We start from the raw sequence: 27,044 nt of genomic DNA, 5'->3' as shown, positions 1-27,044 counted from the left end.
ACAAAGTTGCATAATTGCCTAGAGTTGGTTCGTGTTCTCACGGCAGCATTTACAAGCGCGCCTGATAAAATGCCTTACGCGAGAAAGCTGCTCTTGATTGGTCAGAATTTCTATGCGGGAAAAATCCAGGAAGTAAATAAACGGTGAAGAAGAGTACACTTGCAAGATGAATGCGACACTTTCTAATGTCACAATGGAGGGACAACTACGCAGGTTGATTTTAGCGCTGCTCATCGTGGACTATATTGCTGTCATTGTTTCACACCTGCACAAACGAACCACACTTAGGGAGCAAACAAACTTGAGTTCGAATGAACCAAACCAAACAAGGAATGCTGTGAAAGCACTTTTAGTTTTAGACAGATAAATTGGTTGGAGTGGATGCAACTGAAGACGAAAACGGAGCGTAAGGGATTGACAATCCTGTCTGATATCAGGAAAGTACAGTTTGGCACTTTCTGGTATGACTGATCACACGCTGTACAATTATTATTTAAATTATTTAGAGGGAGGGAATTAATGTAAAATATAATAATTATTGTACATCTTGCAACACTGCCACCAGGAGAAACAAAAACAGTTTGGACGTGCAGCAGGTTGAATTCACAATCCCTGCAACACATGCCGCCTTTAAGATCCACTGTCGTCTCTTAAGTTTAGAGAAAAAACAGCACAGGTAAGCGACGGTCCAGCAGGCGAACAGCGCCTGTTGTTTTCCTTTAGTGTACCTTCACCATGCTCACCCACCTCTATGTCAGAGAAAACTGTACACGTGAAAAAAGGCCCTGGGGTGCAATGTTCCAACAGGTATGCTAATAAGATTCACTAGAAGGAGGAATTTCTCTCTTAGCTTTCTTTCCTCATGGATGTGCCATGCCTCAGGGGACTGCTATGCATATATTACATTACTGCACATGGAGGAGTTTGAGGAAGAATATGTATGTGTATGTGCTCTTGCATCTGTACGTTAATGCAGAAGCTCCATGTTGCATACCCTCAGAGAAACACATACCTGCAGAAGATGCTCTGAGGCTCTTGATGTTCTACCTGCCCAAGTTTCATCCCCTCCTTCTTCTCCTTATATATTTATCAAAGCTGCAGGCTATCTCCAATTAGGATAACATTACTGCCCCCTCCACGTCTGTTTGGGCCCAGTGTGCATATCTTGCCCTCTTTCACACATGAGATCATAGTGAGGTGATGCGTGACTGCTCATGATTGAGCCCTCTTTAGCTAACAGGTGCTATCATCTCTGCAAACCTTCGCCATTGCCTCACACTCATAGTTCCGACACGAGGTGTAAAAGAAGAACAAATGTATGAATTATCTGATCACAAAGAGAGGCACAGCATGAAATCCCACACATAATTGAAAATGGGCTTTTGGATTTCAGGATATGAGCAAAGGAAAAGTGCTGAGTATCAGAGGCGGAGGTGGCTTCCTGGATTTGTGTAGGCAAACCCTGGTGATTTCCATAACTGTTGACCCGTATGGAATTGTCTTAAAAACATGAAATCGACACTGCATCGTGATGAATGAAGTGCAGCTTTTAAAAACCGCTGTCCTTGAATTAGGACGGGTGTTGGGAGTGTTTACTCCCAACAGGCTCCTTAAAAAGCCCAGAAATAACCCAGTACCCTATTAATTTATCAGGATGACACATCTCTATTGGCTTATAATTTTAAGAGGAGAGGGGTGCTCCAAAAATTTTACAAGATGGCTGGTGAGAGCCTGGCTGTGTTACCTGGACAAGGTTTAAGAGCTCCCTCTCGCCATGTCCTCCTCCTTATCACTCTCTCCACTTCTCTGCAACATCCTCCTCCAGGTTTTGCCTCCGCTTCCCTCCCTCCAAATCACAGTCTTTGCACCTGTAACCTCTGGGTGAGAGATGATTACACCCTCCGAAGCAAAAATTGAACCGAGAGCTTGGCCCTGACCTCACTCGCACACCTCCACAGCCACCCACCTTGACTTGGGAACACCAAAACAAGAACCCTTCAACATAGGTGTACGCCTGCAGAATTAAAAAAGGACAGTAAATAGGATTTGCTGCATGAAGTACATGAAATAATTAAGCAATGTCGGTACATCTTCACAGTTGTAGACCCTTTGTCCATTGATAAGCACATCACTCCTCAACCTCCACCACCCAAACCTGCCTAGAGCTAGCAGGACAGTGAACCAAAGGCTGCAATTTCTAATTCACTTACCCTCAGGGCTAAATGACGGGTAGCCAATGTCCTGTTTCTCTGCATGCTATATCTCCCACGGAGTTGTCAACAAACTCATTTTCCCCACTAGAAAGAATCACAAAGACTTTGTTGGCCAACTGAGAGAGCGGTGACAGAGAAAAAGAGAAGTAGGTATAAACAGCGAGGGGAGATTGAGGTTGAGGGCAAAAAGAAAAAAAAATGGGGAAAAGATGTGATGGATTGAAAAGAAGGAGAAGGGCGGTTTGAAGTGAGACGAGATAGCGTCAGGGTGGGGGGAGGGAAGAGGCACTGAGGGGGACGTGCGCAGACTACCTGACACGGCCTGAGTTGGGTCTGAGAGCAAGACAGCAAATGGGTTTCCAGATTCCAATCAGAGGAGAGGGGTGGGATAGGAGATGGGGGCGAAGAGATGGAAGGAGGAGGGTGAAACAGGGGCGGAAGTCATCCTGTTGACAGAGTTTGATCATTTTATTTATCTGCAGCAAGGAAGAGATATCAAAAGCACTTTTTAATTCAATTTCTCTTTGCCAGTTGAGACTGAAAGATCAAGCAGAAGGCAGGAACGGATGAGGCAAAAGAAAAGAGGGGGAAAAAAATACATATCCAGATCTCCCGATTTATTCAGGCTCTGATTTATTCACTTGTTTGTCTAACTCGTGCTTCGTGTGTGTGTATATGTGTGCTTGTGCGAAGGCAGGTGTGCATGCTTCTCAGTACACTTCACGTAGGGGTGAAGCATGCCTGTTAGACTGTATTTATAGAAAGCTCTTGTTCTTGTTCGGCGTGTGGCTGTCTGTCAGTGCTCAGAGCCAATTAGAAAACACTTGTTAATGGAGCAACCGCTCCCCTTCCCACTCGGTGTGGGTGTGCATGTGCCTGTGATGACTTTATTCTCCCTCACAGTGACAGCAACAGAGGTGTGGACGACAGAAACGGAGATAACGATGAAGGGGATAACGAAGTGTTTGTCCCCCGTGGGTGGAGGCCTCATCATGGGTGGTGGGGGGGGGGGTTGCACATTGCTCTGGACCCTCTGCTGGCTTCCACTTCCTGTGGTGACTCATGCTTTATAGGAGCTTCCCCTGTGTTGACCTTTTAACCCTGCCTCCTCCTGTGCTTAAAGCCTCGGGCATCGCAGATGTGACCCACGCTTCTCTTGACACACACGTACACGTGACAACACAGCCGTGAGTGCACACATTCCCGCTGCCAGTAGACCAGAGCGGTGTGCAGTAGATGAGTATGCCTTTCTGTTTTGTTATGTTTTTTTCTATTGTGTCACGTTCAACGTCACAGACAGGCCAGGAAACAGGTTAATAAACAGAAGAAAGCAGCATGAAAGGATGTGGAAATTCTTACTGTCTTTCTCTCAAACTCGGTGTCAACTAAATTTTGAACGATGTTGGAGACTGATGTTTTTTCCTGGTAGCATGTCATTGCATTGTGCGGGCAAAGGGGCCAAAATGAGCACTTGCACTCAGATGTCATACATCCATCACTGCCAATCAGAGCCAATCAGTGAATAATAAGTCATGAGTCATTTGAGCCTGGTGTGAATGTCGTTTCTCACCGTTTCCATTAAATACAAAAGCCAAAAGATGTTAGTGGGTGTTAATGGGTTTTTTTTGTCCAGGGGAAAAGGAGCTATTTATGAATCCTCCCGTGTGCATGCACAACCACAGTCCTCCTGACGTCAATCCTTCTGCCAGGACTCTGGATTCACTTTGATACACACTGAGAACAGGCCTGGTTATTTGCAAATGTGCATGACAGCAAGGTACACACACTTCGAAGTGTGCACAAACACATGCACAAACACACCACCCCTCCAATTCAAGAGCCTGCATCCCTGCTACACACCATCTGCACCCCAAAACAGTTATGACATAGGGAGAACAGAGGTCCAGCACATAAAAATGAAGAGACAGGGACAAACTGAATGAAAGAAATGGGTGAAGCAGATGGGTTGAGAGAGGAACACCCAAAGGAACAGAAAGAGACTTCACAAGAGAAACAAAGAGGGAGAAGCAAGGAAGCGGGTTTTAAAGAAGACACTGACGCAAACGAAGTGGGAACAAGAGTAAGCAGAGAGTCAAAAAGCGGTCGGGACAGATGTCCACACTTAGAGGTGGCTGCAGATCTCAGAGGAGGCTGCATGGGCAGGGTGGGGTGCAGAGGTGATGGAGGGCTGGGGGGGGGGATGGGGATGGTGGGTTTGAAGAATGAGTGCAATGAAATATAATCAAAGACAGTGAGAGAAAGGATTACCTCCTTTGCTTCAGTGGAGTATGTAATTGTGGTAAAAAACACAGTGACTCGCTGTGACAACAAAACACAATTGTGCTGCAGAGAGCCGAGTGTGATGCTGCGAATTAGCGGCAGTGATAAAGATGGAGATAACAGTGAGAAGATGGGGAGGAAAGATTCGGCTGATTATCAGTGTTGATGATAACAGTGTTGGTGGTTATCATAATGAAGGTGGTGAGGATCAAACGTGGCATAATGTCTTGATGATATGACAAAAAAAGATGACTTGATTAAAATTGCTACTGATGCCAGTGATGATAGTGGTATTTTGTTGGCACAATTTTAATCACAGAGATTCTAGATTTTACATATTCTGCCATAATTCAGTACAGCAGGAAGGCGGTTTTGCATCACACAATTCCCTTTGGGGTTTTTTGCATTGTGAAACGCACTCCTCCATACGACTTCATGAATATTCAACCACCAATACTGCCCTGGGGTATCAACACTGGTGTCACTCATTTGCTTTTATTTTAAATCTAGTATGACTGCTAACCCTAAAAATTAAATTAGGGCTACATGGTCATTTTATACCTACAGAAGCAAATTATTTTAAATTTAATTAACTTTAAGCTTTTAAGCTTTTCCAACCTCTTTCCCCTCAGTCGGTGAAGGTCCTACCCCAACTCTTGTCACCCATACTGATGAGCTGTCCACCATCTAGCCTGAGGCTGAGGTAACCAGCATCCATAAAGGCCAGCACAGGTGTGGAGGAACATGAAAAATGGAAATGGGCAACATCGATAAATAATTTCACATGTTTGTTAACGAGTTCTGCTTGTGTATGTTTGGCCCAAGGGCCAAAAAATGGTTGAATTTTTAAGCTAATGCCATCTAGTGGTGAAATCCAGAAAAACTCCGGTGCCAGAGAGTATTACAGGCTGATTAGAGGAAGGATTTCTACTCAGGGTCCCTTGGTATTACAAGAGGGTTATTACATTGTGTTGTCTGGATTGGGGGTATCAAATGTTGTGAGTGGGGAGGAACTCTTGTCTGTTAACATCTGAGTCATGTTGTATGATTATTTGATCCTCATACATGCAAGGAATCAAATTCTACTGTGTAAAAACCTGTTTTCACAAACTGGAGCTACACCAGTAAGGGTGGGGGAGGGCTGAGACAGACAACAGTTAAAAGTGTTGTGATACTTAGAGCTAATATAAGGTTTCTTTACGTAGACACACATTTCAAAACATGAGGAATAATTGCATTTTGAAATGGGATCTGGGGGTAATCACATGACAGCTTAAGGTGCAATGAAAAAAAAAGTCACTTGGATAGGACCCAGGGATGGATGAGTCATCTTTCCATCGGATTTAGGTTTCACCTACTGTACTCCACACTCCATCTGTTTTTGTCTTCTGCAAAGCATTTTGTATTGAATCATTCTGTGTGCAATGTGCTATAAAAACACATTACTGTTGTTAATTAATAACCACATGCACAATGTTTTAAATGGTACACAGCTGAGAATGTTCGCATGCACAAACAGGATCAAAAACAGATTACTGAGGCATGAAAACAAATTTGCATTATTTTAATGTCAAATTTTGAGTGTAGATTTCAGATACAAGTGTATGAACTGATGATACGGTCTTGCTACCTCTAACTGAAAGCTCTGTAAGGTGAGTCGCGCACTTGCGTAAACAAAGCTTTGATTAACTGGTCTTTACTTTGACCCCAATCTTAGAAAAGCCCAGATATGGCCCAACTCTGCGTTGCTTTACACAGGTAATGTATGGCAAGGTCATCCGTCAACCCTGTGTAATTAACTGGGCGGCCTGAAAATGCGCCTTTAGGATACCATTAACCCGTGGTAGCCTAACAAGGCTGTGCAAACACAGACTAAATACACCAGCAAACACACATCTGTGAATAGAGTGAGTGGGAGAGCGGAGAGGAAAATCCATTTCATGAATATTGGATTTCATTATGAGGGTGAAGAAACAGCTTTGCTGTGGATCATTCTTTAATGACCCAAAGTCCACATGCATGAATCTTTTAGTAGAAGCTGTCTGTTTGATATGGGGGAAGGAATAAGAGAATAAAAAAAAAGAAGGGAGAGCTGTTTCCCCAGTGGGTTTTGACGGACCATGAGACGAGACCAGGGTTGAGTACCTGGATCATGGACTCAGACTACTTTTTGGACAGGTGGGTCATCCTGTTGCAAAACAGAAAGAGGCCAAGTGGGGATTCAGATTTCAGACAGGGTCATTGCAGTTTCTTTTATTTATGGAAACCTGCAAAGAAGAAACTGATTTTAGGTCCAGATTTAATGTTTGTGTCAAACCTCATGACGTGACTTATTTTGTGGATGATTGAAGACGCTTTTATTTCTTTGTTCAAGGTTTGTTTTCAAAATGAGAGTAGAAGCTTGCCACTGAGAGCCTCTCCTTCCCTCCAAACTGATTCTCACTGATTGGCCAAGAGGTCAAACTCCTCTCTTTGCTCCTCTCTCCAGCCACTACTCCACCACCCTTCAGTTTGATTTGTCGCTAGCAATTTACAAACAACTCACCTTTCTGACCAGGGCAAAATTTGCACAGACCCAATTTTCCGAGCGTGTGACACAGAGATGTGTGTGTCTCTGTGTGTGTGATTTGTTTGCTAACACTAAATATTTCCTTTGTGTCTTATTTTGGAAACGGAGGGCTGTCATATTCAATACATTTAGTCCTTAAAAGTTTTATTTTCACTCCAACAAATTCTCCTTCCATCAATCAGTGACTCAGAGGTGATTGACATTATGATGAGTAATGACAAGGAACACTGGTGAGAAATCAAGCTAACATTAAAGGGAACATGATGTAAGCTAATATTAGTCAGTGCTGCTGAGCTGATTTGTCACCTTAAGTTATGTTGTAAAAATCAGGGTTTTGTGGTTATATTAAAGCGCATCTGTATTCAACGACACAACCCAGAATATCTGAAAGGGAATATATGAGATCAAAAGGCCAGTGTGTGCGAAAGATCAAAAGCTTACTGCTTAAAGCCAATACGGGGAAATTAAACCTATTATTTATCACTTGTAATTACAATAAAACCCACATTAGTAGCTTTATTAATTTTTTTTCCTGCAGTTTGAGGGAAAGCAAGTGTTCGCCGATTATGAAGCTACTTAAAATCAGCAGCTTCAACTGAATGCGCAGGTGGAGTAACACAGGCATGAAATGAATGTGGCAACCAACCTGGCAGATCTAATAAATAAAACAACCAACCACAGCCAGACACGGCCCTCCATATGGTGTGCTTCTGTGTCAACCAACTCTATCTAGCTCATCCATCCTTTGTGCAAAGCACAGTCCATCCCAGGAGTGGCCTTACCCTTTCCAGCCCAGCCAATTACCTCCTGTAATGCAGCATTCCTCTCACATTCCACTTCCTTACATGCAGGAGCCATTACAGGTGTTGCCGCACCCTAACTTTCTGTCAGACTGGATTCCTCAGTTCCCCAAAATCTGTTCAATGTCACCCTAACTTTGCGGTTTGTAACAGGGGGTCCAGGGCCTCTGTAGGGTGTGTCTGTGAAATTGTTTCTACAATGAAATGTACAATGTTCACTACAAATGTAAAATTGAGAATATTATTTTCACAATGTGTCTGCTCCAATACACACGGACCCCTCACTGGCTTTCTAACAGCAACATTACAGTCGGTTCAAAGGAGCGCCAAGACAGAATCACTGCAATCATGGATCACATCTGAGTCTATGAAATGGTTAGCAAGTGAACCTCAGTGTGAGGCCAGCATCCCTTGAGTTTAATAATGACTTTATAATAATAATCATAACCCAATATTAAATGCAAATCCTGTTTGCACAAACTTTTGTAAGAGAATAAAAATATGTTACCAATCGTTAGCAACATGTGTCAACTTTTGGGACAATAGAGATTTCTTGAGGTACCATCATACCATTTGTTGTTATTGAAGAACAGGTAGCACCATGTGTGGTAGCCTGGACCACCAGTGAGTGAATGGGTGAATGTGACGTAGTATAAAAGCGCTTTGAGTGGTCGGAAGATGAGAAAGGCGCTATACAAGTGCAGTCCATTTACCATTAACCATATCGTATATCAACTTTTTTAGAAATTGGACCAGGACCTAAGCTTTTTGTTTTTCTGTGTCTTCTGTGTCAACACAGGTGTAACTCTTCATGTTTTTGTTTTTTTTCAGCAGCAACTTATTGAGTTTCAGTCCTGGGTTGGTGAATTGATCAGTCGATCAGATTGTGGTTGTATCGATCAGAGCTGTTTAGGTTGATGGATTAGAGGAGCAACTGCTGCAGATGTGAGTGAAAGCAAACTTTCTGTTGCTGCTATTCAACAGGTTACACCCTGTGCTGGACTGCAGGGGGTGTGGTTTCCATGGGAACACAGCCGGTCTAATTCAAAGTAGTTTGAAAAAAAACCCAATACACACTAAATTGAGTGCAATGTTGTTATAAGAAAGAGAGCATTCTATTTCTATATGAAGGTTAAGTTCCACTTTCGCTACGCTTGGCACTCTGATGCTCCGTCTGTGCCCAGAGTTCGGTCTGCACTCTGAGACTGTGGTGCTCTGACTAATCCAATGGTACACATATTCCAACAGCACTGTGACTGAGTGGTTGTGCCAGAGTGCGCTCTGAGTGCTCAGAGTGACCATTAACAAATACGCCCAATGTGTTTGTGTGTGCAATATGTTCATTTTGTGTTATCATTTAACAATTTAAGCCAGTACAAAATAAGGCCCCGATCACACAGAAAGCATTTTGCAGGTTACAAAATGCGAGGTGCACTGCGCTACCTCTTTTCTTTTTAATTGAATGCCACTAGTAGAGAAGAAAAAAATTCTTGCTGCGCCTTTTTATTGTTGTCAGGCAACCACCCCAACACGTCCTTACGCTAACCTTTCCATATAATCAATCTACCATTTTCCCCCCACTAATTAGTATCTAGTCCCGAAAATGTTGAGGCAGAGGGTACTTGCTGTAGCTCTGGTTGAGGGTGAGAGGCTGTCACTAAATAGTTTGTTGGGCACAGGGAAACGGAGATCTGTGTGGGTACATGAGAGCCTAAAGAAGAGAGTGGATCATGGGGAGTATCTCCAGTTGGTCCAGGAGCTTTGCTGCGATGATGGCTGTTTCCAGGAATATTTCAGGATGACTCACGGGCAGTTTGACAGCCTGCTGCGGCCGTAGAGCTCTGTGTATCCAGCAACTGCTACCACCAGTTTCTCCTCTATTGTTTACCAACTGTAAACTTGTTGTCGTGACTATCACTGAAGGCCCGCTTCTCAAATCATCTGATTGGACAATGAAAAAAGATGACTACAAAAGAGATGATGTGGGGCGCTTTTCCACTCTTAGCTGAAGTTTTTCCTACTCGAGGAGTTCAGAGTGCTCCAGCAAAAACGGCAGGTGCTTAGAGCGCGGAACACGAGGTGCATCACAACGCACAAAACGCAAACAAAAAGCTTCACTCTTATTAAAAACATTTACAAAAGGGCACCTCCAGCTGCTAAAACGCTTTCTGTGTGGTCAGGGCCTGAGGCAACCTTAATGAAAAATGAACAGAATAAAATGGCATGGTTTTGTCTGATGTAATGTCAAAGTCAAATACAGTTTGATTAGTTTATAGAAAACTTTGTATTATGTATGTATATATATATAAACTATTGCTATTATTTTTGTAGCGTCGATAACATCCACATTGCCCTGCCCTCTGTGACTTCAGCCTGTCGATATGGAGAGTATAATATACTCTCCATACATTCTCCAACATCTTTGGTGATATACTATTCACATGACAAACTATTAGATGGTGTCATCTTTTAACGAGCAAGACCTGAGTTATTTATATCATTCCCATTAAATTTGCTGCAAAGGACAATGGCGGGCACCGCAGCAGGGGATGCACAGCTTTTATTACCTTATGAGTTGTGAAGATGTGATATTCTCCAGGTAATCAGGCCAGACCTCTGAGGGTTGACAGCTCTGACGGTACTTTTTTTAATATCACATATGTCCATATCCCTGGAGGCAACAAGTTGCCCCAGTAAAAGCAAACAGATGGCCTTAGGTTGCACGCTCGTGTCTTTAAGTGTGAGCTGAGAGCAGGAAGTAGCAACGGGTGAGTGGGCACAGTCAGATGGCCGGGGGGTCCCCGGGGCTGAGCACCAAACCATAACTTATAGAACACAAACTGGCTGGGTTTTTACATTATAATAAATGTGGCGCTACTGTAATGCAATTCTATCCACTTCCATGTTTGACTGTGTAATTGCTGTCCTCTGAATTGAAATGTTGCAGTTTCAAAGACACAGTATTTCAAAGCCATTCAGTCTACAGTATATGGCTTGACAACTCGTGTTGTGCCATCTTCGCGTTCAGCCTGTGCAGCACACTGAAAGAGAATCTCTGCTCATTTAGAAGTCCCTGCTTTAAGAAAAAAAAAAATCACTGCGCTACATCAAACTGCACTGTCAAACTGCTGACAACGGACATCTATATACTTGAGAATAAAAACCTCGCTGTGATGAAGGGAGCAGAAATGAGGCATTAAATAACAGACATTGGCTAAAGCGTTTCTTATTCAGTGCATGATATCAAACATATTTGCTCAAGTGCATCGTATTCAGCACTATACCAAATTTAAGAGGCAAAACATGCTTTAATCAAGTGCAATCCATTACACATATGATGTCATTGCTTTAACAGTCTGAAATAATTGAACCTTAAGGCAAGTCTTCCCCCGCCATCATAACTCTTCACATTAATTCACCACACAAAACCAGTGTGGTTAAAAAAATCTAATTAAAGGAAAATCAATCGCAGCAGCAGAAGTCCTTCCAACATTTTGTATTTATAAATGCTTCACAGGGCTGACTTGATTTTTATTTTATTTTTTTGCTAAAACTTTTTGCACTGACGTGGATAAGCTGCTATCATTCTTTTCTCTTACCTTCAAAAAAAATCTTAATAGAAGCCCAGTGTCAATATGACTTGATCATGATGGATTCAAGAGAGGATCAATCACGTCGGCCTGATTGAGAAAACACCTGCACTGTCTGCCCCACATTTGTCATGTCTGATTTAGCTGCCTCCCCGCAGTATACAGATCAATTCTGATTACAGCTGTCAAACCCGAAATAACAAACAAAGGTAACGGCAGGTTTGATAAAGCAGATATTTACGATAAAAACGGCAACATGAGGCTTAATAACAAGTGTTGAGTTGGGTTGTTTATCTTCTATGCTTCAGATATCAGCTGATTTAAATTTCAGTACTGTGGGTCTTGCTCTGACAACAGGCTGATTTTATTTTGTTGTTTTGCGAAAGTCTTCTTTTTTAATCTTTAAACCTTAAACCTTTTCATGTTTTATTTTGTGTTGGTGGCCTCTCATCACATCATTACTCAGTCTACATCGAGATTTTTCATCTCATAGTACCATTTAAAGGCACCTCTATCACTGAATTTTTTTTTGTCCTGTCGATCGCAGCAGACATGCATAACGGTTTTGATTTTAAAGAGGCAGTAAAACAGGTTCAGCGCAACATAAATCACCAACTTCATTTCTATAATGTCAACAACTCCAATAACTCTTACTGTGTCTTAAAAGTACAGCGGTTGTTGTCAGGTATAGATATTGACTTGTCAGCAAAAATATGTTGTATTAGAGTACTGTTGCCCAACATTAAGCAGCTAATTGCCCTTTTCTGACACCTTCATTATTTCTTAATGGAATTGGAGGTCTGCTGGCCAGATAAAGGTCACATCGATGCAGTCAGTTCCCACTTGATGGGGAGAGAGAGTGCGATGTTCTGCTGCTGTGACAAAATGATTTCACAGAGTCATTTCTAAAGGGGAGATTTTCTAAAATGCTTTTGTTTTTATGTGCTAAACTGACTGGGCACTTCCAGCACTACGTATTTGATCGGTATATCAAACCTAGCATTAAATGGATACTTGTAATTTCCAACCAGCTTTGTATCATAACAGTTAGGGGTGTAGTGATCCATCGATCTGGACTGATTTATCGATTCAGTGATCAACAATCCAGTATCATCAATGCAAAGTGAAAACATCGATCTATATTGTCACCTTTAGGATACCCTTTTATTTTGAAAGTCTGCGTCACCATCAAACAGCAGCAAAGAGAAAGAGATGAGGGTAACATTATTTACTCGGAAATAAATTAGCAGTGTGGAAATATTTTTAATTTCGGAAAGAATATGGGTCAACAGACAAAGCACATGACATCTGTAAACAATACAGTTACAAGATTAAACGCGATGTAACACTACCTGCCTGGTCAGCATCTCCTTCTGTTAACTTCTCACTACAGCAACATTGGCAACTTTATTTTAACAATGTATGATACAGTGACTTTAACCAGTGGTGAATAAGAAAAAGTATAAATAATACATGTCATTTTGTTAGGTTATGAATGGAGGAAAGTCCACTAGCTGCTAGGCTAATTTAGGCAATGTAAACACACTTGAGCTAATCATGGTTGACTAGCAAAAAACAATTGACATGTCTATGAACCTTTACAGTTTTCACAAAGCATTTATTGGTCCAGTGCAGTGCATTCTGGTAGTTGTAGGTTTTCTACCTCTTGAGCAAAAGCAAAATGCCTCTCTATTCATGCAGCACGAATTTTAAAAGTATTTGTGTCTTTCTACTGCATAGTCAGCCCAGGTTTATGAAAGGATAATCTTTTCTGCAGTGAAATACTTCTTTAACCCAGAACAGTCTGGGGATATTGTGTTGTGGAAATGATTTTCTGTTGATACATTTACATGCGTTCTTCTATTGGAATAAGTGTTGAAAATAGGAGTAAACAGCGGCTTAACAAGGACAGAATGATGAGGAATTTTAATTGGAAATTTGACTTGAATCTCTGGAATAATATTATGCATTTTAATGAGTCCAATTTGGCCAAATTCTTTCAAATGTAGTGCTGCTCTAACACAAGAGGAAATAATTGACATGTGTTTTTTAAAGTGAACCACAGCCTTGAAATGTCTGAAGTAAAATGATACATGAGTGGAATTTGGGAATCATGCTGGCACCCCAAGAATGATATTACAAAACAAATTAGACTAGCACTATTCACCCACATCCCTCAATGAATGAAGGAACACAATGTGATTGAAGCACAATTTAGAAGCACGCCATATCCTTGAAATGTCCTAAATAATGTCTGAGCTGAATATTGCGCTCACAACCGCCCCATGCAGGTCCAAGCACTAATGGAATTTCACTCACTGCTTTACAAAACTGGGAAAAGTAGCACAGGCTTTCAGCATTATCCAACCCCACATCTAATTAGTGAAATATCATAACACAATAACACAGCAGCGTCTTCTCCCAAACCCAATTAATGGTCTATTGCAGCAAAAACGTTTGATGAAATCTCACCTAACATCCCAATTACAACAATAGGACCGTAATATCACAAATTTGATATTTTGTTCAAAAAAAATATTCCTGTGATCTTTTGCTTCAAAATCTGTACAGTAACTTTTAACACGCGATACCCGGAGGATGTGGTGAAAGGAATCAAAGACACTGGAACATTTCCTTAAAGTCCATTTATGGGCTGTCACAGCCAAATCCTTGGTGAAATTCTCCTTAACTGAGTCTTACTGTCAGGATGTCATGCTAATATGGACACTTTATTACAAGAAAATCCCAGCAGCACCTTCCCAGCTGGAGCTGGAGCCGCGTGCTGGCCTTAAACGACAGGACAATTGTGGCATATCTCTAAATCTCAGCATAAGCTCCGAGGGAAGGGCAAGGACTACGCCAAGCACCGACTTCCACTGGGCATCGGCATGGTTTGTTTTCCCTAATTATGTGGCTTTATGAATAGCAACCAAAACATGTACTGTTAGTCTTTGATTGCTGTGTGTGCTGGCAATTTTACAGAGTGTCTAAATATAATATTTTATGTAACCTGTGGATTCTTGACAAGCTCCAAACCACTCATTATGATGTGGGCGCACTGCATGAGCGTCTTATTAGAGGTGTGCTGTCTCGCTGGAATGACTCCCTAACCAGTGGCGGATCACATTAGCACCAGCTCCTTAATGCCGCAATATCACACATCAAGTGACCCTGAAACAATTTTACTACTCCCACTCACAGCAATATCACCCAAACACAGTTTTCATTGGCAGGATAAACCTGCCATGTTTTTTATTCCACCTAATCATCTGCCTGCAAAATCAATCCATCTCGATCACTGCCTGTTGCGGGTCTTTGAATCCCTCCTCCCCCTTCCTCCCTCACACCATCTGTCTCTCTTCCCTTGCTTCCTCCCAGCAGCCCTCCTTCAATCATTTTTTCATAACTCCTCCATCTCTCCAGCCTGTCCACCCTCATAAGCTCTCTCTGTCTTCTCCACCCACCCCCCCGCTGCCTCTCACTCCCTGCATTAAACATACATACCACACTATACACTCTGCATGTAAGGTGCGTCTTTGTGTGTGCAGATTTCACGGCAATGTGAGAAACATATCAGCTAATGATTGTGGAGCATGGTGGCATTGACACCGGCCACGCCTGCAGCAGCAACACGTTAGCCGTCTCAGCTGCTGACCGGCTCATTATCATTTAGAACTGCTCGCTGCACAAACTACACACCCACACGGTCTGTCGCTAACTCCTGACAGGAATTAGAATTATGTGAAAGTCAGGAAGAGAGAGATTCTTACAGTCACTATTATGTAGTGCCAAAGTCCAGGGACCCAGCCTCTCATATGCCTTTTTTTGTTCCCATAGGAGACAATGTTGGTATGTGGTGCTCGTTAGCACATCCCGTGTCGCTTCTCCACCCCTCACTCATGCCTTCTCTCTCTGTCTATTAAAGTCTGGGACACAATTATCCCCATTCTCTGTCTCTCTCTTTCACCCTCCATCTCTCTCGCTCACTGTGAATGAGAGTCTGGAACACAATTACCCCTGTTCTCTCTCCCTTTCTTGCACTTTATCCATCCCTCCCTCCCTCTCTCTATCTCTCTCCACCTCTTATGGCTTCAGGAGGAGTCTGTGAAGGGAGCAGCTGCTGAAATATTTATTGATCTGTTTTCCACAGTTTTATTTATTTCCCTCTCTTCCTTCGTGCCCTCCCTTCCCCTCCGCGAAGACCCAGAAACACCTCCAGCACCATGAGATGTCAGAGGCGGTGGAGGGGCTGAAAATCCACAACATGAAACCATTATTTAGCTTTTGTTGCGCCCAGTAGTTTTACCTGTGTAAACAAAACAAGAGGATGGGATGAAGGCAAATGTGAGAACAACAGCATCAGCTAGAGCGAGAACAGATGCGGCACAGATTGAGCCGTGAGACAGGTGGATTGTTTGGCATATTTTGATGCCGGCATCCACTGCAGGGGGTTGTTGACAGGAAACACCAAGGTGCTGCTCTTTTTTTTCTCGGTGTAAAGGAAGTTGTACACAACTGCAGGCTATTGAAGTAGTAGTAGTCATGGCAACAATGCCCTGAGCAATTATAATTACAATGGTAACAGTGTTAGTACTGGACTAAATGGATTCACTGATGAATCTGACGTTATCTCTGCGTAATTAAAGGGCTTCCGTGCTATCGTATGTCCCCGTGGTAAATATCAGCGCAGTTAACCGGGAGTTTTGAGGTTACTCCGACGGCGAGCAATTCAGCAGTCGTTTGAAACTAATGTTTTTCTCCAGCCTTCTGTCGTAGCACAAATGATTAAACTTGCACACACACACATACACACATAAGAGAAGGATCACACACATAAACGCGCACACACTGAGACACAAAAACGCACGCACACACACACACACACACAGACACACACACACACACACACACACACAAAAAGCTAAGTCCCATCACCAGGCATGGCCTGCATTAGTGCCTAAGCCTTTTCCATTGATTTGCCGGCGAGCTCCTTGTCTTTTGGTAATGAGGACAGGGAGAGAAGCGGGACCCTCGTCCCTCCCGGCTCCCCTAGGACAAGCCGCCTGCACTAATCTGAATTGTGTTTCCAATGATGCTAACTCCCTGGCACAAAAAAGACTAGAAGGAAGAGGAATAGAGGGAAAAAATCACACAGTGCGCTCTCTCCCCCTCTAACAGTATTCATTCCCCTTAAATGTGTAACATCTGCACATCACCAAACAAGAAAACATCTTTTTCTCCTTCTCTCTTTCTCCCTGCAGATAGCTCAATCTGCAGCATGGACTGAAGCCTTGAGAACCAGAGGGAAGAAATTTGCACTGCTGAGACTCATTCGATTTTCTCTATATGAACACTATTGAAAAGAGATCAATGAGAGTTATTAATATCCAAGCTGATGTGTGTGTATATATAAAGATGTCCCCTCGTCTCCCTCGTGGCTGGGCTCCATTGGCTTTCCATTGATTTACCTCTCACACCTTTAGAGGGGGAATTGTTGAAATTCATCTTCCCACCGGCCCATGTAAAGGAGCTATTCCACAGTGTATGCATGCATACGTTTATTTCCCTGTGAGAGATGTGTGTGTGTGCCTGTGTAGGCGGTGGTTGATGTGAGTACACGAGCCACCACTTATTCCTGCTTCTACAGCCACTCTGCTCCCTCTTGAATGATCCTTCCTCTGCACGAAATAAAACATAGGCTTTTTTAAATTTGTTTCAGTGAGAATTCGCAACCAATGTTCATATCCACACCGGACCGACGCAGGTCTATAAGGAGGGACTGGGACGCGGGGAGGACGGGGGGAGGTTGTAACGAAGCGAATTACCACAGTAATTAAACGCAGTAAAACTACCTGTCCCGAGCTGAGAGCTGTCCTAGTTCCTTTCCATTACACTGAACTCCATATATTATAACTGTAATTATAATTGCAAACAAGCCGTGCTGTAATCATTATTTATGACACTGACACTATGTGTAATTGCCAAACCCCCGAACCAATATGTGAGGCCCAGTGAAGTGTTTATCAAAACCGACAGGAGAAATCTCGAGGGCAGTGAGGTTGTGCCGCGCCCCCCTATCGTCTGCAGCAACACTGTGGCTAACCATCCTCAAAGGATTTGAACCTGTGACCTCTCAGTCACCGCTCTGGCCAGATAGCTTCTAACTCTACGAGATGCAGAGTTCAGTTTCAGCCTGGCAGGTCGTGGGGTCACCAGCTCAGGGGTTATTCATCTCTGTCTGGCCTTGTAATTGGAAATGCTGCAAAACCTACGGAGTGAGGGCATGATAATGAATACTACTCAACATCCCTCACTGTTCTGGTCTTTTTACTGCCACTGATATCTACCAACCCGAAAGTAAGGAGTTTGAGCTGCTTCCTTTAGGACAGAGGAACAGACTCTCCAGAGCCAAGTGCAATAGATTCAAACATTTCTTTGTACAAGCTCACTTAATTCACAACCTTTATAGCTACCAAAAAGACTGTCTTTTTGTCCTATTGTCTTGTTCTCGTACTCACTGCTTGTCATTGTTTTATGGTTATTGTCTTACTCGTTCTAAATCACATTTCTTTTTTTAATCTGTTTTACTGATGGATGAGTCTGCTCTGGTGTGTCTGTTTTGGCCATGCTGCAAGCCAATTTTCCCATTCAGGACAATAAAGACTGAACTGAAGTGAACTGGTTGTATTTTACAGGCCTTGATGTGGATCCACGACACTTTGAAATCCAATGAGAGTACTGTAAATGGTTGTTAGGTATGACACGATTCTCTGCACTGTATTCAGAAGGCCAAAGTAATGGTACAATAGCACTTAAAATGTGTAATTTAAGTCAGATAATTGAAGTGATTCTACTAAATCTCCAGTGGGTGGTATTGGACTCTTTTCAAAAACTACATTTTCAAAATGTTTGAGCTGTTTTAAAGGCCCAGTGTGTAGGATTAAGAGGGGCATGTAGTCAGAAATTAAATGCAATATAATGAGTATATTTTCTTGAGTTTATAATCACCTGAAAACAAGAATGTTTTTGTTACCTTAGAATGAGCGGTTTATAACTACACAGGTGGCTCGTCCACAGAGTCGGACATGTTGCACCACCATGTTTCTACAGTAGCCCAAAATGGACAAACCAAACACTGACTCTAGATAGGGTCATTCATGTTTTTGTGTCAGCCACTATAGTTAGCAGTCCTTTCACAACGAACCGAACACCGTGAGAAAAACTGATTTTTATAAACACGAAACTGCTTCATTATGATTTTTTTTTTTTACCGGTTTAAAATCGCCAGGTCCGTTTTGGAAAGGAAGAGACCTCTGAGGATGATTTGGCTCTTGATTAAAACCCCCTAAACAGTGAACACTGGAGGAATCCAAACTGTAAATTCATGTGCTTTGCACATCAGAGAAGTTTCAGCTGGTTGCAATCTGCAATCCTCACCTCGAGATACCTCTGAATCTGACACACTGCTCCTTTAAGATGAGGAAATCTCAACATTGTTTTCACTCTCTGATTTCACTCTAAACAACACTTCTTAACTTCCGTCCTCCAAACAACACTGGAAGATACCAAATATAAATCAAATTAAAACACACCTCACAGCTCCTCTCCAACACATCATACTTTACTCGGCCATCCTTTATTAGGGCAGCAACGTGCTTTAATTTTGATATCACTTCTCAGCTATTAATTCAAATGCAGTTTCCATACACCATCAAACTCACTGATACATTTTCCATCACATCACTGCCTTTGCCAGTCCTAGGTCAAAACACAGCTAGATTTTCTCAAGGTACTATCTTGTCCCCACTATGTGCGAGGAATAGATTCAGCGGAGGGTGTTGGATGCACAGCTCCACAGGCCACCACAGAGCAGCAAGAGAAATATAAAAAAGTGACACCCAAGGGGAAAAAATTCAGACCACAGACCCTCTCCAGGCTGGTTAAACCTCCAACCCTTATCCCCCAGGGCTCTCGAGACAAAATCCAGGCCCTCTCACTCCAACACTTGCAGATAAATAAAACCTGCCAAAATGGCAGAGCATTTCTAAGCCAAACATGGAGAACAACAGCACACAGAAACCATGGATTTCAAAGGCAGGGAGAAAAAGCAGAGTCCCCTCCAGAATAGGAGCGCAAGGCATCTGTTGATGCTGGCATCTCCCTTCTCTTCATCTCCAAGCCAAGACTGGTGATCCAGTCGAGTGTGTGTGTGTTGTGTGTGTGTGTGTATCTGTGTGAGTGTGAGAGGGTGAGACGAAAGAGGGTGGCTACGTGCTAACATGTGCAATGCGCATTGACCCCACTTGGCCCCCATATGTTACTGAAACAAGAAGGATGGCGAGCTACAACACGACCCCACCTGTTTTCACCTGTATTCCTGCCTTGTACACTTCCTCTTACCAGAACCTCCATCACAGCGGTGCATGTTGGTGGGAAGACCCATCTGTTGGACTGTTTCAACATTAGTGACATACATGTACAGTGTGAAAGTGGGATTTCCTCTAATAGCTGCATTAATCGATATCTGTAAAGCAGAAATCTGTTTCTTAAACGTCTAAATGTAGCATTAAAATAATATCCTTTGATATATAACCTTAAACGTCCCCTGATGTGATCTATGTAGCCCCGTAAGCGGAAGCAATTTCTCTTGTCATCTTCATTTTTCACTGAATCAATGACGGCATTATTCTCATTATCAGATCTTGCAGGTTTCTGTCACAACAGAAATCCTTTGAGCAGAGGGTAAATTGTTTAATTTCGTTTGGAGGGGTGTGTGTGTGTGTGTGTGTGTGTGTGTGTGTGAATACATTCACAGCTTTAATGTTCCATAAGCCTAACAGTGTCTGGTCTAATAGATGAAACAGGTTTTGGTTAATTGCAGACAGCTTGTGTGCCAGAAATACACAGATATTTCACTGTATGTACGAGCGGGCGCTTGGCCATCCACCTTTGTAGCATAATGGTTTTCAGACATTTTAAGTGAAAGAAAAGGGAGAATAAATGTGGAAGAGAAGAGGCATGACAGCATGCCAGGAGCTGGCCATCGCACCCATGGAGTGGCTTGTACATTCACACACCAAGCCAGTAGGAAACCTTTGAATAGCCTAATTGTGTTTTGCAGCAAAGACAAAGCGCTTTTTCAACCTGGTTGGCATTGTACAGGTCTGAAAACACATTTGACTATCTGTTTCTGAGGGAATGAGAGATAAAATGGTGCTCTCTCTTAATAAATATTTGTTGTGCTTAATGTGAAGTGGCTAAATGAGTGATAATCACTGTCAGGGGGAAGAAATATCTTCAGGTGAATAAATCCTGTGCAGTCATTTGGGGGAATTTGTCTTATTCATCATTAACTAGGCAATAATAACTCAGACAATCTACTAAACAGTGGTGGTGAGGCATTTAAGCGACCACATACCACAGTGGCCTGACTCTCAGAGGCACAGATACAAAGGATTATTTCAGTGCTGCATGATTTATCAGCAGCGGACGGTGCCCTTTTAACAGTCATGTACTTCCTTTATAATGCATGCTTTCTAGCTTAAAAGACAGACGTGTTGTGGACCTACAGCAACTCAGAGCAGCAGGCGGGATCCCTCTCCGAGATGAATCTGATTCACATGTGCTGCAATGTGCACAACTCACATCAATATCCAATCATTCCTCAACTGTGGCTTACATGATTGGTCACACCTTCACATTGCAAAGAAACCCACAGGTTACAAATTCGGAGGGCTGAGAGCTGAAATGAGACTCAGTGTGGTTGCAGGGTTGGTTTGTGTGGTACTGAGCCCATTGTGTTTGTGTGCTGTGTACGTCCTGCAGGGCTGTCCGTCTGCTCTCTGCCTGGTGTGGAGAAGGGGCTTGCTGTGGCAAGCCAACCATGACCAGCTGGGCTCTCCTGCCCATGAGGAGCTCAGGAGCAGGAGGCTATAGCCCGTCTGCATCTGCACGTTGTTAACCTCACATCTTATTGCACTGACACATCAATTATTGTTATTAAGGGCCGGAGTAATTTATTTATATACTGATTTCCCACAGGATGAAGGCAGGACTAATTGAGCCAGGTGTGTGTATTTGTGTGTGCGTGCTCATGCTAGATGGGAGAGGGGAAATTAGAGTCGATGGTGAGGATGCCGTGCACAAGTAATATATGGTGGGACATCCCATAGCATGGTGAGAATATTAGCGGATGACATGATGAAAAATGCAGGAGGATTTTAAGTACTCCCTGGTCAGCGTCCCCGTGGACAATAACAACACAACAACACTGTCTGCTTGTGTTCTTCATAATGAAGCAGTTTAGAGTGCCATCTGAATTTTGTGCTCGTGCGAGTTATCTCGACACTGTAGAAGAGCCAATGAATAAAGTGTGTTTGTCTCTTTTGTTGAGCTGTGAGGGAAGATGTTTTATTGCAGGGATGAAATAGAAAATTTAGACTTCACTACCCTGTTCATGTTTGACCTCCTCAGCCCCCCTCCCCTCCCAAAAAAAAACCTGTCCATCCTTCTCCATTTATCTCCCTCTGTCTCTCTCTCTCTCTCTCGACCTTGGTTTTGAAGAGACAGAACAAAACACTGTCTTTCTCTCCTAAGTCTCTCTGCAATGCTTCTATCTGTACTTACGTTAACCCCCTCCCACCACCAACACCACCAGCACCACCAGCATATCCTCCAGCAGAGTATCAGTGAGGACAGCCTGCAGGATGAANAAGACCGAGAATGGAAGTCTATTTTTTTTCTCCATAGTAAACATCTTAACATGCATCACTCGTTGCTTACACTGAACCACGAGGTTGGCTTGGAGATGAACCTGGCGCTGCGCTCGCACGCACGCACTCATGCACGCAGCCAGACGCGTGCACACACACACACACACACACACACACGCATACAGAGCATCCCCCTCTCTCTTCATTTATCTCCCTGTGAGCAAATGGGAAGCTGGAGCGCAGTATAGCACAGCAGACACGCGTGATTCACAGGCAGGTAGACCCCCCCCCCCGCACAACCCCCCTCCTCATCATTAGTATTCACCTCCACAACCGTTTTCAGAAAATGAAAGATACATGCGTAGAGGCGCAGCAGCACAGAACCGCCAGCACATCGCTAAAGTAGCTGGTAAGAACTTACCTTTCGACAGCAGAACCAGCATCAAACCAGCAAACGCGTTCCGCAAGAGGGGGCAGCCCATGATGGAGTTCTGATTGATTTTCTGCTTGTTTTTGCAGCCTTGGTATTCCTCCTTTATGGTGCCGTTGCGGGGAATCTGTATATATATGTATAAAAAAGACCCAGAGGATGGATGTCAACAGCAATAGTCCAACGCTTCTACATGTGACTGGACGAAAACATCAGTCTTATCCAGTTGACTTTTCCTTCTGATGACCCGCGTCGGAGAGAGAACCGAAGAGAGCTGTTTGTCTTCTCCTGTGTAGACTCTGCCAACCAGAAAAATATCAGAGCAGAGGAAAAAAAACAAATATCCCAGACACTTAGTTTGGCTCACAGTGCTGCGAAGGAAAATATTTTAGGAAACACATGGGAAGAGGAAAAAAAAGGTAAAATTGAAACTGTCCAGTGACTTGACAGAAATGTGTTTTTATTGTCAGAGAACAGGATGGGGGTCTGTGCGTCCTGACCAGTCGCAACTCGCCACTTGAGCTTAATTAGCCTGCTCCCGTATGTCTCTGTTGGTATGCAGCGCGTCTCGTCGCTCCGCACTCAGCGCGTCGCAGGGAGCAGCAGTGAATGCGAGGCGCACAAGAAAGAGCATGATTGACAGTTCAAGGAGAGAGCCTTTCTCCCAATCACCGGGCCCAAGGAAGGAGGCGGGATTTATGATTGCACCGATGTCCCGCTCGGAGAGGCCGGCCCAGGAGCAGCGCTGGCCAATCGGAGGCGCGCGGTGGGCGGGCAGAGCGCGACGCGATGCACGGCGCGGTGATAATGCAATGTGATTTATAGCCAGTTCGGTGTTGCTGCAGTACTCGGAGAAAACAGTCCACAGGGGGACAGGCGGGCATAATAACTACAGGGACAGAGGTGGAGGGAGGGGGGAGGAAGTGAGTGAGGGGCAGGTGGAGCCATATGGGCTCTGGTGCGCGGGTTTTGGAGACAGTAAATGAAAACAGAACGAGGTAGAATGACAGGTTGTGTTGCTGATAAGCAGATGTTACTCAATTGCTGAAAATGAATACTGTCAGACCAGAGGAGGGGAAGCCTGTAAAGAGGAAGTGAGAAAATTGCCCACATGCATAGAAGTTGTGGGCAGACTGGGCGGACTGGGTGGATTGTCAGAGCAGATTGTAACAGCACTGCAGAGATCACCCCATCTGACTTAATCACACTGCTGACTTAATGGCAGGCGACATAAACCCATGAAGGAAGACACTTTATATTTATGCAGAAGTACTAATGAGCCATTTATAAACATGTTCTCTTCATCTCTGCGCTGCGTCTGGTACTAAAAGTAAGAAGCCATTGCTTATAGCGAGGATCTAATTTTCTTTAAAAGGCCTTTCACATGGTGAGATAATCATTGCATGAAAGCAGACTCAGACACCGGCTCCTTCACAGGAAGCTGTGGAAACGCTCAGAAAACTTGATTACTAAATTTATGCATACTTCCCTAACATTTGGCCCTTTGTTACAGTCAAGTTGCATCATATTAGCAGACCTCCTCGGTCAGAAACACAACATACAGCTCCCGCAGCGTCCGTTGGGTCCAATCCTTGCAATATTTACTGTATGCCTGAGATGATTATTTCCTATTAGCTGATGGACTGTTCTATTTTTGACCGATACACTTGTTTCTTTATTCCCCAAATAACCAATTAATGCTTTATTACTGCTGAGTGCATACTGTAAGTAACAAAGCGCCATTTGCTGATTTATAGTTTTGGACAGAATAACAATAAATACAGTTGGGGATTAACTGACTGCATATCTGCCTCACATGAAAGATGGAGAACGATGAAGAGGCAAGAAAATCGAGGACTGATTAATGAGTCAGCTAATCAAAGCCCAGCATTAGTTACTTACAGGGTGTGATTTGTTTGTAAATACTTAGTATTCACTATTAATTAGATTTGACACAGTGGAGGGAACCTGGAGCCAGTCATGTTCATGGTGTTAACCACTGGCTCATTAGGCTGTTATTTATGAATGTTAATTTTTGATTTTTAGCAAACTGGTGCAGAATTCATGAGTCATGAAGATAGATAGATAGATAGATAGATAGATAGATAGATAGATAGATAGATAGTCCCAGTTTTATTTCAGCTGGCTGCGGCAAACAGTGAGAACAACAATATAAAGAGATAACACAAGTAAGTGAATAAAGAGAATAGGTCTAGTCTTGGCCTGAGGGAAACCTCGATTCAACATGGCTTATACACCCTTAACTATATGCTATTGTTTGTACAAAACAATTAAGCCTCGCACAGTATGCCACATTGTTGCTCTAATCAGCATGTCCTCCTCCTCCTCTTCGTGTGGACATACAGTATTTGCACTGAAATGAATGCCGCAGGACAGTTATTGTACAGCTCCCACATTAGCATAGAAACATTGCCTCTGCGTGACACTAAAAACTCTGATCCAAACAACAGATACTGTATATGCAGTTGCAGGAGCTTCATTAATGGTATTCATGATTGCAATCAGTAATTCAGCTGGGGTTCAGTCAACTCACGGATATTATTTATAGACCTGTCACAAGTTGCAGTTTGTTTGTACTCAGTTGTTCCAAGTTATTCAATAAGAGTAGAAGCACATGCGAAAAATGTTGACATAAATTTGCATTTTGACTCAGATTTCACAAAGCCAATTACCCTCAGACCTCGCCTGCTCCCATCATTCTGTTTGACATCCTGAGCACAGTGGGAGCCGGCTGAGAAGAGGACAGAGGGATATTTCTTAATTTTGGAAAAACTGACATGCATCAGTATGAGGAAGTCATTATTAAAGGTAGAAAAAACCCAACTAAATTACACATGCAACTCTTTCTGTAGACGACAGGCTCAAGTGTAGCCCACACACACTGTGAGTGTTATATTACTTACAGTTGTACAGTATGTTCTTTCTTTGCTGTGCCAAAACAACATTGATGTGAGGATGGTAAAGCAGTTGGTCCTGCTTTGCAAATGTGAAAACACAATTCAGGCTGTGGGCCCCCCTAAGGGGACCCACAGCCTGTGAGCCAATGGAAACAGTGTCGGGCCCCTACAAGGAATGTGAATAACTTCCTTCACTACAACAAAGATATAAAAGAAGATATGAGTCCTTTCAGTCAAGATGTGAAGGGAACACTGCTGTAACTTTGATGTGACAAAGTTAGCTGTAAGTAAAATACAAACCTGTCTGTTGGAAACCACATAAGGTGGACCATAAAGTACCAGTGGGCAAACGTACCTGCTTTTATAAAGATTTAGGGAGGCTGTAGTTTCACACGAAAACAGCACAGTGGGACTAAAGGTTGTTAGAGGTAAGGGTGGTGAATTAACCTTCAACTCCATTAACCAGGCTTGATCGCTATAAATTGAATTTTTATCCGTTTTTGAACCGCAGCAAAATCCTTGAGTTGCCTAAAAATGACCAAAGTTGTTTATGTTTGCCCGAAAAATGATAAACAAACAATACTATTTTTTCAAATTTTGTCCAGAACATGTTCCTGCATGGGGCAGCACGGTGGTGTGGTGGTTAGCACTGTCGCCTCACAGCAAGAGGGTTCCTTGTTCAATGCCAGGAGGGAGCCCCTCTTTGTGGAGTTTGCATGTTCTCCCCGTGTCAGCGAGGGTTTCCTATGGGTGCTCCAGCTTCCTCCCACAGTCCAAAGACATGCAGGTTAATTGGTGACTCTAAATTGCCCGTAGGTGTGAATGTGAGTGTGAATGGTTGTCTGTCTTTATGTGTCAGCCCTGTGATAGTCTGGCGACGGATGGATGGATGTTCCTGCGTATCCGATGTTTCAGGTGTCACAATGATTATTAACAAATCTGAAAAGTTTAAGGTGAAGCAGGGTACATACCATATGTAACCGGGTGGTTATTTACAGTGTATATATTGCATTTCTCTTCTGTGTCCCTCAGTCTGTTTATGTTGCAGCAGGCATGGCGATCACGGCAGGTGTGTGTCACGCCCCTTACCGGCACCTGTAGTGCAGGCGCGTCATCGGCTGCTAATGCGGACCTGTTCACATACCCCCCGCTGTCATTTAGTCGCCCTCTCTCCCCTGCTGAAGCGAGTGCTGGCCGGCGTGCAGCTCCGCCGAGCCGTGGTTTCCCGGCGTAGTATGTGCCGTGTGTTCGTTCTCCAGGTATGTGTAGCACAGTCTCATGATGCTGTGAAGATGTTATAAGGTGCCATGTTGACAGTTCTGTGTTGTAGGTTGGCGTGTTGAGCCGAGGTGTGTGTGTGTGTGTGTGTGTGTCCCTCCAGTTAGCCGCCGCTGCCGCCGTTAGCTTCTAACAGCTAGATTATTGATTTGGGGTCCATGTCATTGGTTCGACAGCCCATTGGTTCGACATCCCATTAGTCCGACTGTCCGCGGTGCTGAACGGCTCGCGGCGGGCGTATGGTGCGCCGCGAC

The 27,044-nt window shown here is 43.4% G+C and overlaps 1 protein-coding gene across 1 annotated transcript in view; it reads right to left on the bottom strand.

Annotated features, from left to right (window-relative positions):
• iglon5 (IgLON family member 5) overlaps nucleotides 1–23,180 on the bottom strand; it is a 131,283-nt gene extending 108,103 nt beyond the window's left edge. The window contains exon 1 of the mRNA XM_050047270.1: nucleotides 22,586–23,180. Within this exon, the coding sequence (XP_049903227.1) occupies nucleotides 22,586–22,646 (61 nt within the window). The 5' untranslated portion in view covers nucleotides 22,647–23,180. The remainder of the gene's footprint in view (nucleotides 1–22,585) is intronic.
• Nucleotides 23,181–27,044: the final 3,864 nt, after the last annotated feature.

Source organism: Epinephelus moara, chromosome 6, assembly GCF_006386435.1.
Source record: "Epinephelus moara isolate mb chromosome 6, YSFRI_EMoa_1.0, whole genome shotgun sequence".
Lineage (NCBI taxonomy): Eukaryota > Metazoa > Chordata > Actinopteri > Perciformes > Serranidae > Epinephelus > Epinephelus moara.
This window is presented reverse-complemented; position numbering and strand designations above follow the sequence as displayed.